Here is a 13,165-nt window from a genome sequence, read left to right as displayed (position 1 = left end):
TAAAGTCGTCAAATGACGAGAATAAAGTCGTCAAATGACGAGAATAAAGTCGTCAAATGACGAGAATAAAGTCGTCAAATTGCGAGAATAAAGTCGTCAAATTGCGAGAGTAAAGTCGTAAAATAACGAGAATGAAGTCGTAAAATAACGAGAATGAAGTCGTAAAATAACGAGAATGAAGTCGTAAAATAACGAGAATAAAGTCGTAAAATAACGAGAATAAAGTTGTAACATATGAGAATAAAGTTATATTTTATAACAACTCTTCCCAGAATCCCTTCCTTCCCTAAAATGAGTAATGTGGAGCATCATGGGAAGTTCTACTTTAGCATCGGTTTGACAAATCAGGAAATCTTTTAGCAGCAGCATCAAACTGGGCAGGATGTCAAAGTGGACTCTGGTTGCTGATTGGTGGAGCTGGTCTGATGTCATCTGCTGGGCGGAGCTCCAAGCTTTCTTTCTGAAACGGGTTGATGTTTGATGACTTTATTCTCGTTAATATAACGACTTCATTCTTGAAACAAAATAAAATAAATAAATCTCTAGCCTGGCCCTAATACTCTGTCGTACTAAGTGAGTCGCACGTTTCAGAGCTTCTATACTCCAGTTAATGAGTAACTAATTTTTTTAAAGCACACACAGGAGGAACGTGCATTCTGTCAAGTTCTAGAAAATTTGCTATCGGGTAGGAGGAGGTCTGAGTTTGAATCCGACTTCTTCCACCAACTTACCTGAAAAGATCAGTGGGTTTTTATATTAGTTAACTTCAGCAACGCAAAAACTGTATGAATTTTTTACCCTTTTCGAGTAGCGCCGACTCGTTGAGTCCGACATGGTTTTTAGACGTTCAGTGTGAGCAGGTAGATCGCATCAGAGCGTCGGGTCGCACAGTGTGAGAACAAACGTCGTGAGCTTGGAACTTTTAAACCCTGCGGATTCATGGTACAGTTTAAGTTGTAGCTGCGTGCAAAGATTGAAAAAATTGTACAGTGTACGCCCAACTTTGGCTCGCTAACTCATTTTAACTCGGTACTGTTAACTGATCTCGCCAAGATCGTAACTCAATGAACATGTTGACCAAACCCACTCAGTCCTTCACACGATTAAAAGAGCTAGGAATGCGTTCCTTCCTTAGTTCTTCCATTTTCAATATCAGATAAAATTAAAAAGCCCTTTAAATGTTTAAAACATTCATCGGAGCGAGACGCACCTTCCTCCGTGTTGATCTCTGGTACGAGTCGCCCGGCTACGCATCGGTGAGATGAAGCTAATGTTGAGAATATTCGCACCGTGGTTTCAGATCCCATGAAGTAAATCTAGGATTAAATTAAGTCTCACTTTGAGTAAACCGGATTGTCTGAGAGGAATGATGATGCAATCTGATCACGTGTGTCGCCCTTTCCACCCGCCGTCCAGAATACGCGTTCAGAGGAGGGGTCAGAGTTCGCTCTGTGGGCCGCACGGTTTCACTCGTTTATTAGCATTTAGTAGCTTCAGGGCCGTTTTATGCATTTATGGCAACTCTTCCTACAATCCATCAACTCCCAGAGAACATTTCAGACTTACTGAACATTAGCCTGTAACTCTGTCCAAGCTAACCATTTCGTTAGAAGACGGCTTGCTAACGATGCTACAGTAGATGATGGTCCGTTTTGTTTTATTCAGAAATGGTTGATCTACTGGGAATTTTAACCCCAACTGTCCCTCAGGTATTGGCAAAGGTCCAAGAGATTGATGGTGTTGGTTTGGTGGTAGCTGTAATGCCTCATTGAGGCTGGGAACACTGGGAACACTGGTTCCAGCTAACACTGACCAGTTCCAACCACAGTCTGCTGAATAGTGGCGGTGACTTCCTGCCTCTAAGGTAAACCAGTGCCAGGTTAAGTCTTCCTCCTTCACCATAGCTCCCAGTATAACCTCCATCCTCACCAGGGAGTGCACTGACTGGAAGCTTCCCTTTAACTGGAAGCTGTGGAGTTAAAACATCCTCCACAGAATGAGAGAACCGACTGTATAACGTTACCTAAGATGACCCGTCTGTCTGTGTTTGACGAAGAACAACAAACTCAAACCAACAATGACTCCAACTTGGTAGTTTCAATCAAATATTTAGATTGGAGAAAATGATCCTTTCCACCTTAGACCTCCCATGTTTCACCCCCAGTTACACCCGAGCAGCATAATTCAGTATCTCCACATCTGTGAACCCGTCTGATGTTTGAACCAACCATTGATAATCTCACCTTTTAATCGTCTAATCCGTCTTTACAGCCTCTTTAATTTGCTGTTTCTTCATGGCATCATGATTGAAGAACTAGATATGCAACACTATGCATTATTTCCATGACAACCGTTTCCATAGAGCCAGAATAGATTACATTACCTCATTGTATAAAGGCTGTGAAATGACCCATAAACATCTGGACGGTCTGACCATAACTGCAGAGCAGCAGAAGTCTGCCTCCCCAGATGCAGAAGGTTTAAACGTCTTTAGCATTTGCTAAAACTTAAAACCTGTTGAATACCTGGTGAGGTACGACACAACGGATTGACTAAGAAACGGTAAGAAACACACAGTTAGTTCTCCGTCAGCCTGAACACCTAAATTCGGCCAATCATATATCAGCGGTCATCAAATGTTTTCGGTCATAGCATCTTGATTCATGTGTCGCAGCTAATATACGCAACGGTTGAAATCAGAATCCTTTCCTTTCCCATTGAGTTGCGTCCCAGTGTTCACGGGGATGGACGTCCGTGTCTTCGGCAGGCGTAGAGCTAACAGAACTGGCAGCGTTGCGAGGCAAGGGCTCAAACATGTACGGCTGGAAGCCTTCTACACCAAACCAAGCTTCTGCCGCCCTGGCGTCCTCTTCCACAACATCTTCGTCCCCGCTTTCCTCCTCTAAATAAAAAATGGATGACGGAGGAGACTCATCCACGACCTCCGACACTAAACTCTCCTCCTCTTGCATGTTTCCGCTGTCCATAGCGTTCCTTGACAGCGTCGTTTCTAAGTCACCAATTTAGTGCTACTTGGTCCCAATGGAATTTCCCATTGGGAACCTGCTAGAACTAAGTTGCTAACTGGTTAGCATGATGCTTACGACAAACCGGCCACACCGAAACATGCTTGCGAACCTTCCACCACAACAATCCCGCCCCCTTGATAATCGACCAATCACATTCACTTTATTCACTCGTTCAAAGTCGGGCACCACTCGGGAGAATTCAGAACTGCGGCAGTTCAAACAGCCGCTTCCCTCCGACGTTAAAAATTTGCTTTAAATGATTGTTAGCCGGGAAGAAGCAAAGACCACTCTACCAACAGAAGCCCCATTTACCCTTTTTGAAACCATAGTAACCGGTAACGGTAACCATGATAACTTAGCTTCGCGCTTACTTGTCTGTGCAGAGTCTAGAGTCCATGCAGACGTTTGCAGACACAGGAGTTTGTGGAGGCCTTTATTCTTCCATTCCTGCTTCAGTAATTAAGCTCCTGAACTCTTTGCTTAATGACAGATTCTTCCGTAATTTCAATGTCTCCAATCTGTCATTATTTAAAGAAAAAAAGTCTTTAAAGGTATAGGGGAGGATTTTTGCAAATGTTTTAAAAGACACGTACGGAAGAGGATTAGGGCCACTGAATAAAATACTTAAAAAGTTAAGAGATTTTAAAATATTTCAGTTTAATATGGGAAAAAAGTCAGAATTCTGACTTTAATCTCAGAATTCTGGGTGAATTCTGACAGCTAACAAACATGTTAGCATCCAGCCGTAGCCATGTCTGTTTTAGAGACTAGCTTTCTGGTTTTAATCACCTTCTGCTCTTCCAGTAATCAAGCATCATCAGCAGGGACCCTCAGGGACGGAAAAAGTCGCTAAATTCCACCATTTTTCCACCAATGTGTTCCTGTTTCTCTCAAACACCAACATTAAGAGCCACAATTCTGGGATATATCTGCCTCTTCTGCGTCCTTTCTTTTCTTCTCGTAAACTTCGTAGACACTTTTTCTCTTCCGACCCTCTGGCCTTTTTTCAAAGAACCGTGGTGAGAAAGGTGAGCTTCAATGACCGTCTTAAACCGTAGCTCACCACAGAGATACGCCTGAAAGTGCACAGAAAAAGATCGCTAACGGGACGAGCACGTAGGACGGCCTTACGTAAACATATCACCATGATTGACAGTTAGGAGGACCACTGATTGAGATGATCCACCCAGAAATAAAAGAAGGTCCTCTATACCTTTAATTAAAGCATAATTCTGTTTTAGTATTTTATATGATAAGGTTCATATTTATTTCTCTGTATGCTTTGATTAACTCTGTTATTTTAGGGATCCATCTTAGAGCAGCTTTACCAGAAACACTGACTCAATCCTCAGGCTTTCATTTCCTCGTTCAGCCCTCACATTATATTCTGACTGAATCACAGGTTAGGATATGAAAACCAACTGCGTGGGAGGAAAGAAATCACGCGCCCCCCCCTGCTGAGAGTTTGCCCCCAAGGTGGGTGGGTGGGGTGGTACTCTTACACCACAAATCATAACACTTAGCCTGGGTTCAGGGGTGGGGGGGTGCTGACATCAAAGGGACGAGGACAAACAGAATTTGAAGTGAGAACAAACATTTGGTAACCAGAGCTGCAAGATTCAAGGCTTGGACAAATGGCTGCAATTCCTGCAAATCAAATACAAATAATTTTCTGTATTTTCCCTCAAACGGGGCTTTTTTGCGTTACCTTGGACGACATGTCGTTGTTGTGGGTGGAGGTGGGCAGGGAGGAGAGGCTGAGGCCCGACGGGCGGCTGGAGAAAGGGGGTGGAGGGTGTATGAGGGGCGGATTGTGGCCGAAGGCACTGAGGCCGCGCTGCTGGGACAGGAGCTGCTGGTAGGCCATGGAGTTGATGGGGTGGGGGAAGGGAAAGGACGGGCTGCAACCAATGAAAGACAAACTTCATTAGAGCGTTCACTGGCATTACGAGAAAGAATCCACTCAACAACCGCACAGAAACAAGTTCCAGTAAACTGATAACCAAGGCAGGAAAGAGAGCCGATGAGGAAAATGGCCAAAATGATTGAAAGGGACGGGGAGGGATGTGTTGGAGAACAGGAGGAAGAACAAACTGGTGGAGATGAAACCAAAGAGCTAAAGGACAATATCAGCGATGGGAAAGGCAAGAAAGAAAAGCAATTAGGGCCTAAGAAAGGAAAGAAACAAAAGCAACCAGGGCCTAAGAAAGGCAAGGACCTAAGAAAGCCAAGAAACAAAAGCAACTAGCACCTAATAAAGGCAAGAAACAAAAGCAAGTAGGACCTAAGAAAGGCAAGAAACAAAAGTAACCAGGACCTAAGAAAGGCAAGAAACAAAAGCAACTAGGACCTAAGAAAGGCAAGAAAGAAAAGCAACTAGGACCTAAGAAAGGCAAGAAAGAAAAGCAACTAGCACTTAAAGCGATAGTTCGGTATTTTTGACATGAATCTGTATGGCATCCCCATCACCAGCGGCATGCAATCACACTGACTTACCCCTGGCAGCGTCCTGTGAGCAGAGTTATCGTCCAGTTTTGGTCAAGCCAAAAGTAGTCCGGCAGGTTTTTAGGAACAGCGAAATAAAACTTTTCTCTTCCCAAAACATTATGTGTCCTTCCGCCGCCGAGGGAGACATGGCTGTTGTTGGGCTCGCTGTCTGAATGACGGCGCGCACTGATACGAACAGAGAGAAAATAGGACCAATTGATAACGACGTGTGACTTTTTCCACTACAATCTTTTTGGGATGCAAAAATATCGCTCTTTTGAACACATAATGTTTTGGGAAGAGAAAAGTTTTATTTCGCTGTTCCTAAAAACCTGCCGGACTACTTTTGGCTTGACCAAAACTGGACGATAACTCTGCTCACAGGACGCTGCCAGGGGTAAGTCAGTGTGATTGCATGCCGCTGGTGATGGGGATGCCATACAGATTCATGTCAAAAATACCGAACTATCCCTTTAAGAAAGGCAAGAAACAAAAGCAACCAGGACCTAAGAAAGGCAAGAAACAAAAGCAACCACAAAAAAAGAAAGGCAAGAAACAAAAGCAACTAGTACATAAGAAAGAAAGAGGCAGGATAAAAGTGCAAAAATGTTAGAAAAGATGAAACCTGAAAGGGATTTCTGTCATGGCGTAGGTAGATGGTCTCAGTACCTCAGTCCGCCGACCGACAGGTGTCCATACGAGCTGCTGGCGGCTGAACTGGACCGTGAATTGTTGATGTACGCCACCAAGGAGTTCGGTGAAGTCCTGATCATGGTCTGGAGGTCGATGCTGGCATCAGACAGCGGCGAGATGGACAGCGCCCTCTTCCTGCTGAGTCTGGGCGTCAGTCTGGGGCTGGAGAAGCGGGACACTGTGGACACAGTAGGTGGTGGACGCCATGTTTAGACGAGTCATAGCTTGGCACGATAAAGAGGTTCTAAACGGTTCTTCATGGTCAGGAATTCAGCCTGGCTCATGGGAAATCGGACCCTTGCTCTGTCCCTCTGTCCGTATGTCCTTTAGTTAGGGGTCCGAGGGCCAGGTTCTGACTTCTGTCCATCCAAACAGTCCTCTTATTATCATGGGATGGAGGCGTTGCCTCAGCAACGAGAGGTTGATGCATTTATTGCATCATTCAGGCGCCCAGAAACAGCAGCAGGAGCAGCTCTAAGCTTACAGTGAGGGAAAGCCAACCTGCAGAGCGGGTGCAGAATAAGGGCAGGTCTCATGGAGACGCTGTAGCGAGGCAGTAACCTACATCTGGCTGCAATCCGTCCCACTGACACAAATTTACACGAGACGAGGAGGAGCGGGTTCAGCCAGTCGATAACGAGGTAAAAAAAGAACTGTAAACCTGCAGGAACGCGAGCGTCACAGTTTCTTCTGCTGTTCCTTCATTCGGCTTTTTTTTCTCTTTAAGGTTTGAAATTTAAACAAATCAAAGCTTGATAGCAAATCAGGAAGATTAGATTTAATCTGAGGTGACTTCTCAGATGATCTATAAATAAAGTTGATGATGACAGAAGATTTAGACGATTTCAACTCCAACGTCCAAAAAGCGTTTGTGTCTGAAGGCCGGCAGAGCGGCACGGTGCTGACATCTGCCCAGATGTTCTGGCCCCATTAAGATCCAGCATGACGAATCAATCTGTCCCCCATAACCGCCCCTAATCAGCTCAGATAAACATCGGCCCGCTTCACATGTTAAATGAGGCCAATTTACCGGGGGAATCGATTCTGCGCTGCATGGAAATGTATTCAGAGCATCGGATCGATTTCAGCTCTGAGATGTAAATTGAGGCGAGCTTTTTAAACGGAAATCCTGATTCCCTGCAGAGCGTGAGGTCCGCCGCAGTTTATCAGCCAGTTTCCAGGGAGCTCCAGAAACGGCGACTTTCAGCCGACTTTGGGTCTTCAGACTCGCTAACTAACTGCTTAGCATGCAGATTAACATATTTCTACTGAAACACAGAACCAGACGACTTAGAAAGGGTTTTAGTTTCAGCGTCGGGCAGAGATAAACAGACTACAACAGACTAGACAAACAGACAAAACAGACCAGAAAATGGTGAACTAGAGTGGTTATTACATCTGGGAGGGAAGTAATCCCAACCTGAACCTAAACCGCTGGCTGTTTGGACAACTGGTACCATCCCAGAACCAATAGATGTAAGCCATGTTGGAGCTCTGCCTCTATGAACACTGATCTTCTGTAGTGAGGAGACTGAACTCATCATTTCCACCTCAATGCTGATCTGAATGTGGTTCTGGTTCTGATTCTGGTTCTGACTCCGTTTCTGGTTCTGACTCTGGTTCTTACTCTAGTTCTGACTTTAGTTCCGACTCTAGTTCTGATTCTGGTACTGACTGTGGTTCTGATTCTTATTCTGACTTTGGGTCTGACTCTGGTTCTGACTTTGGGTCTGATTTTGGTTCTGACTCTAGTTCTGACTTTAGTTCTGATTGTGGTACTGACTGTGGTTCTAACTCTAGTTCTGATTCTGGTTCTGATTCTAGTTCAGATTCTGGTTCTGAATCTAGTTCTGATTCTGGTTCTGATTCTAGTTCAGATTCTGGTTCTGAATCTAGTTCTGATTCTGGTTCTGACTGTGGTTCTGACTCTAGTTCTGATTTTGGTTCTGACTCTGGTTCTGATTCTGGTTCTGACTCTAGTTCTGACTCTAGTTCTGATTCTGGTTCTGACTCTAGTTGTGATTCTGGTTCTGATTCTGGTTCTGACTCTAGTTGAGATTCTGGTTCTGACTCTGGTTCTGACTGTGGTTCTGATTCTGGTTCTGACTCTAGTTCTGACTCTAGTTCTGATTCTGGTTCTGACTCTAGTTGTGATTCTGGTTCTGATTCTGGTTCTGACTCTAGTTGAGATTCTGGTTCTGGTTCTGGTTCTGACTGTGGTTCTGATTCTGGTTCTGACTCTAGTTCTGACTCTAGTTCTGATTCTGGTTCTGACTGTGGTTCTGACTCTAGTTCTGATTTTGGTTCTGACTCTGGTTCTGATTCTGGTTCTGACTCTAGTTCTGACTCTAGTTCTGATTCTGGTTCTGACTCTAGTTGTGATTCTGGTTCTGATTCTGGTTCTGACTCTAGTTGAGATTCTGGTTCTGGTTCTGACTGTGGTTCTGATTCTGGTTCTGACTCTAGTTCTGACTCTAGTTCTGATTTGGTTCTGACTGTGGTTCTGTCTTTTGGTCTGACACTGGTTGTAATTCCACACGCTCTCCCTGAAGGATCCACTCGGTTCTGGGTCTCCTCCATGGCTGGTCCCGGGGGGCGGGGCTCATTATGGGACGTATGGCGTTTAAATGATGATGTAAACAACCTGCAGAACATAGTGTGTTCCTCCAGGGAGTCTCTGCTTATTACTGTAGACGTCTCGGTCTACGGGGGTGGGGGGGCGGTTGTCGTCATGGGACACTAATTGTTCACTTAAGCAGCTGAAGTGACGATTCCAGAGATCAGGTGTTGGTTTTTACGTCCGCCGCCGCTCAGCGCTGGCAGCCGGATTTATCTCTGCTACTTCCTCCCGACTCTGGGGAGACGAGTTTATTAATGCGATAGAAAACCCTGCCACCACTTCCTTTTCTCCACAGTAATTTATCGAGCCGCCACCGTGGGGGACGGAGGGCTGACAGGATTCAGTGATTTGGTTCTGGTGTTGATTTAGCCGGATCATCAGAGACGGGACGATGCTCGGAGCGAGGAGACGACAGAATGTTCTGGAAGGTTTGACTTAGATCATCTGTAAGGCTGACGACTCCAAACTAGAACATCTTCACTCTGGTAAAGCATGGTGGTGGAAGTGTCATGATCTGGAGCTGTGCTGTTTCTTCCTGCCCCCATTAGACCAACCCTGGGAAAGTTTGAAGTTCCAACAGAGTCAGGAGAACTTCAGAACTTCATGAAAACACTCTGAAACGATCCAAAATGGTCCGAACCAGTCTAAACCGGTCCAAAGCGGTTTGCAACGGTCTAAAACATCCCGAAACGATCTGAACCAGTCTAAACCGGTCCAAAACCGTGGGAAAAGGTCTTAAACGTTCCGAAATGATGTGAAATGGTCTGAAACAATCTGAAACAGTCCGAAGAAGTCTAAACCGGTCCAAAGCGGTTTGCAACGGTCTAAAACATCCCAAAACGATCTGAACCAGTCTAAACCGGTCCAAAACCGTGGGAAAAGGTCTTAAACGTTCCAAAATGATGTGAAATGGTCTGAAACAATCTGAAACAGTCCGAAGAAGTCTAAACCGGTCCAAAGCGGTTTGCAACGGTCTAAAACATCCCGAAACGATCTGAACCAGTCTAAACCGGTCCAAAACGGTTTGCAACGGTCTAAAACATCCCGAAACGATCTGAACCAGTCTAAACCGGTCCAAAACCGTGGGAAAAGGTCTTAAACGTTCCGAAATGATGTGAAATGGTCTGAAACAATCTGAAACAGTCCGAAGAAGTCTAAACCGGTCCAAAGCGGTTTGCAACGGTCTAAAACATCCCAAAACGATCTGAACCAGTCTAAACCGGTCCAAAACCGTGGGAAAAGGTCTTAAACGTTCCGAAATGATGTGAAATGGTCTGAAACAATCTGAAACAGTCCGAAGAAGTCTAAACCGGTCCAAAGCGGTTTGCAACGGTCTAAAACATTCCGAAACGATCTGAACCAGTCTAAACCGGTCCAAAACGGTTTAAAACGGTCTAAAACATCCCAAAACGATCTGAACCAGTCTAAACCGGTCCAAAACCGTGGGAAAAGGTCTTAAACGTTCCAAAATGATGTGAAATGGTCTGAAACAATCTGAAACAGTCCGAAGAAGTCTAAACCGGTCCAAAGCGGTTTGCAACGGTCTAAAACATCCCGAAACGATCTGAACCAGTCTAAACCGGTCCAAAACGGTTTGCAACGGTCTAAAACATCCCGAAACGATCTGAACCAGTCTAAACCGGTCCAAAACCGTGGGAAAAGGTCTTAAACGTTCCAAAATGATGTGAAATGGTCTGAAACAATCTGAAACAGTCCGAAGAAGTCTAAACCGGTCCAAAGCGGTTTGCAACGGTCTAAAACATCCCGAAACGATCTGAACCAGTCTAAACCGGTCCAAAACGGTTTGCAACGGTCTAAAACATTCCAAAACGATCTGAACCAGTCTAAACTGGTACAAAATGAAAGTTTGGAAGTGGCCTAGTCAAAGTTTTAATAGTCAAACACACTAGGGTGACCGAAGCAGGGCTAAAGCTGGGATCTCCTGATGTTTGGTAGAAGTTGGTGCCTCCATGGGGGGAACCACCAACCTCTTCCTCCTTCATCTATTATCTTGTTTTATTTTAAAACGAGTTTGATCTGAAATATCTAGATTAAAAATGAAGGAATGACGATCAGACGAACGAAGCTGTTCCGGGATGATGGACCTGATGCAGGCCTGAACAGAAGAGAAGGATTTCCAAAGCTGATTAAAAAAAAGGTTTATCTAAAGGAAATAAAAGTGTTCCTCGGCTCCCAGGGCCCGGAGCTTTATCCCGTCATTCATCTCTACAGCAGCTCCTTATGGAGAACTTCCCAGACCCCCGCCTTCCCGGGTTTGTTTTGGCTGCAGCGCCAGCGGCCTGGACTCTGACAGCTTTACAGAGTCTGGCTGGCTGTGTTCCCTCTGCTGGCCAACTCATTCACAGCTTTACCAGCTGCAACAAGGCATCTGGAAACGGGCCTTTGCTGGAGACCTGAGGGTCACCTGGAGGAAACGGTCTGCGGTTCATCAGCTGGAGCTCCTGCCACCATCAGCCCCCCCCTCTCAGACATCTACGCCCTTTTAAGGAGCCGAGCGAAGCGTCGGATCAAAGCCGCCATCAGTAGATGGAGTATACCTGCTGGGCCCCGCGCTGGAGGTGTCACCATAAGTCCCCTGTGTTTATGGAAGGCGTCTGGAGGCGGGACTGAGGAGATGGACTGCTCCATACCCGCTGGGTGAAGTAGTCAGCTAGAAGAAATGTAAACATGCTGCTTCTCTCCCTCTGAGGGACGTTGATTCATGGCGTCTTTGTTCTACAAACCGAACCCTGGATGAACTCTGCAGGCTCCGTGACTCACCGTCAATGGGAGAGATGTAGTCGGAGAGGTGGGCCCCCGGCGGGGCCCCCGCCCCCTGCATCAGGAGCTCGCTGTAGGGGCTCCGGTGGCTCGCCATCAGATGGTAGTACTCTGCTGCCCCGGCCCCTGGAGGAGGAGGAGGAGGGGGGGGCGGAGGAGGAAGACCAAAGAGACCCCTCTCCTTCAGATGCTCATGAGCCACTGTGAGAGGAGACGAGGAAAGGATGGTGAGGAAGGAAACACTAGAAGTTATAAAGAAAAAATTATTTGAGGAAAGTTAACGAGACTGAAACATTCCGAAACAATCTGAACCAGTCTAAACCGGTCCGAAAAGGTGTGAAACGTACTGAAACGGTCCTAAAAGTTCTAAAATAATGTGAAACGATCTGAAATGGTCCAAACAAGTCTAAACCAGTCGAAAACGGTTTGAAACGGTCTGAAACATTCCAAAACAATCTGAACCAGTCTAAACCGGTCCAAAACGGTTTGAAACGGTCTCAAACTTTCCAAAACAATCTGAACCAGTCTAAACCGGTCCGAAAAGGTGTGAAACGTACTGAAACGGTCCTAAAAGTTCTAAAATAATGTGAAACGATCTGAAATGGTCCAAACAAGTCTAAACCAGTCGAAAACGGTTTGAAACGGTCTGAAACATTCCAAAACAATCTGAACCAGTCTAAACCGGTCCAAAACGGTTTGAAACGGTCTCAAACTTTCCAAAACAATCTGAACCAGTCTAAACCGGTCCGAAAAGGTGTGAAACGTACTGAAACGGTCCTAAAAGTTCTAAAATAATGTGAAACGATCTGAAATGGTCCAAACAAGTCTAAACCAGTCGAAAACGGTTTGAAACGGTCTGAAACATTCCAAAACAATCTGAACCAGTCTAAACCGGTCCAAAACGGTTTGAAACGGTCTCAAACTTTCCAAAACAATCTGAACCAGTCTAAACCGGTCCGAAAAGGTGTGAAACGTACTGAAACGGTCCTAAAAGTTCTAAAATAATGTGAAACGATCTGAAATGGTCCAAACAAGTCTAAACCAGTCAAACGGTTTAAAACGCTGTGAAACGGTCTGAAAAGTTCCGAAATTATTTAAAATGATCTGAAGCAGTTTGAAACGATCCAAAATGGTCCAATCAAGTCTAAATCGGTCAAAAACAGGTTGGAACGCTTTGAAACGGTCTGAAACAATCGCCTGAAATTATCTGAAAAGGTTTGAAACGTTCCGTTACTGTGTGAAACAGTCTGAAACGATTCTAAATGTTCTGAACAAGTCTAAACTGGTCCAAGACGGTGTGAAACAATCTGAAATGGTCTGAAAAGTTCCAAATTGATGTGAAATGGTCTGAAGTGGTTTGAAACAATCCAAAACGGTCCAAACGAGTCTCAACTGGTCGAAAACAATGTGAAATGGCCTGAAACAATCTGAAAAGGTTTGAAACGTTCATCACTGTGTGAAAGAGTCGGAAACGATTCAAAATGGTCAGAACAAGTCTGAAGCGGTCCGAAACGGTTTGAAAGCATCTAAAACGGTGTGAAACATTCCAAAGCTG

The 13,165-nt window shown here is 45.1% G+C and overlaps 1 protein-coding gene across 1 annotated transcript in view; it reads right to left on the bottom strand.

Moving 5' to 3' along the window:
- Nucleotides 1-13,165, bottom strand: part of LOC119771615 (zinc finger protein GLI2-like) — a 77,959-nt gene that overhangs the window by 15,497 nt on the left and 49,297 nt on the right. Inside the window, exons 5-7 of the mRNA XM_038267708.1 lie at nucleotides 11,611-11,811; nucleotides 6,186-6,387; nucleotides 4,738-4,930 (exon numbers count right to left, since the gene is read on the bottom strand). Of these exons, the coding sequence (XP_038123636.1) occupies nucleotides 4,738-4,930; nucleotides 6,186-6,387; nucleotides 11,611-11,811 (596 nt within the window). The remainder of the gene's footprint in view (nucleotides 1-4,737; nucleotides 4,931-6,185; nucleotides 6,388-11,610; nucleotides 11,812-13,165) is intronic.

The sequence above is a fragment of the Cyprinodon tularosa genome, unplaced genomic scaffold, assembly GCF_016077235.1.
Source record: "Cyprinodon tularosa strain WSP-4 unplaced genomic scaffold, ASM1607723v1 ctg681, whole genome shotgun sequence".
Classification (NCBI taxonomy): domain Eukaryota; kingdom Metazoa; phylum Chordata; class Actinopteri; order Cyprinodontiformes; family Cyprinodontidae; genus Cyprinodon; species Cyprinodon tularosa.
Note: the sequence above shows the minus strand (reverse complement) of the source record. Positions and strands in the feature narration are given on the sequence as shown.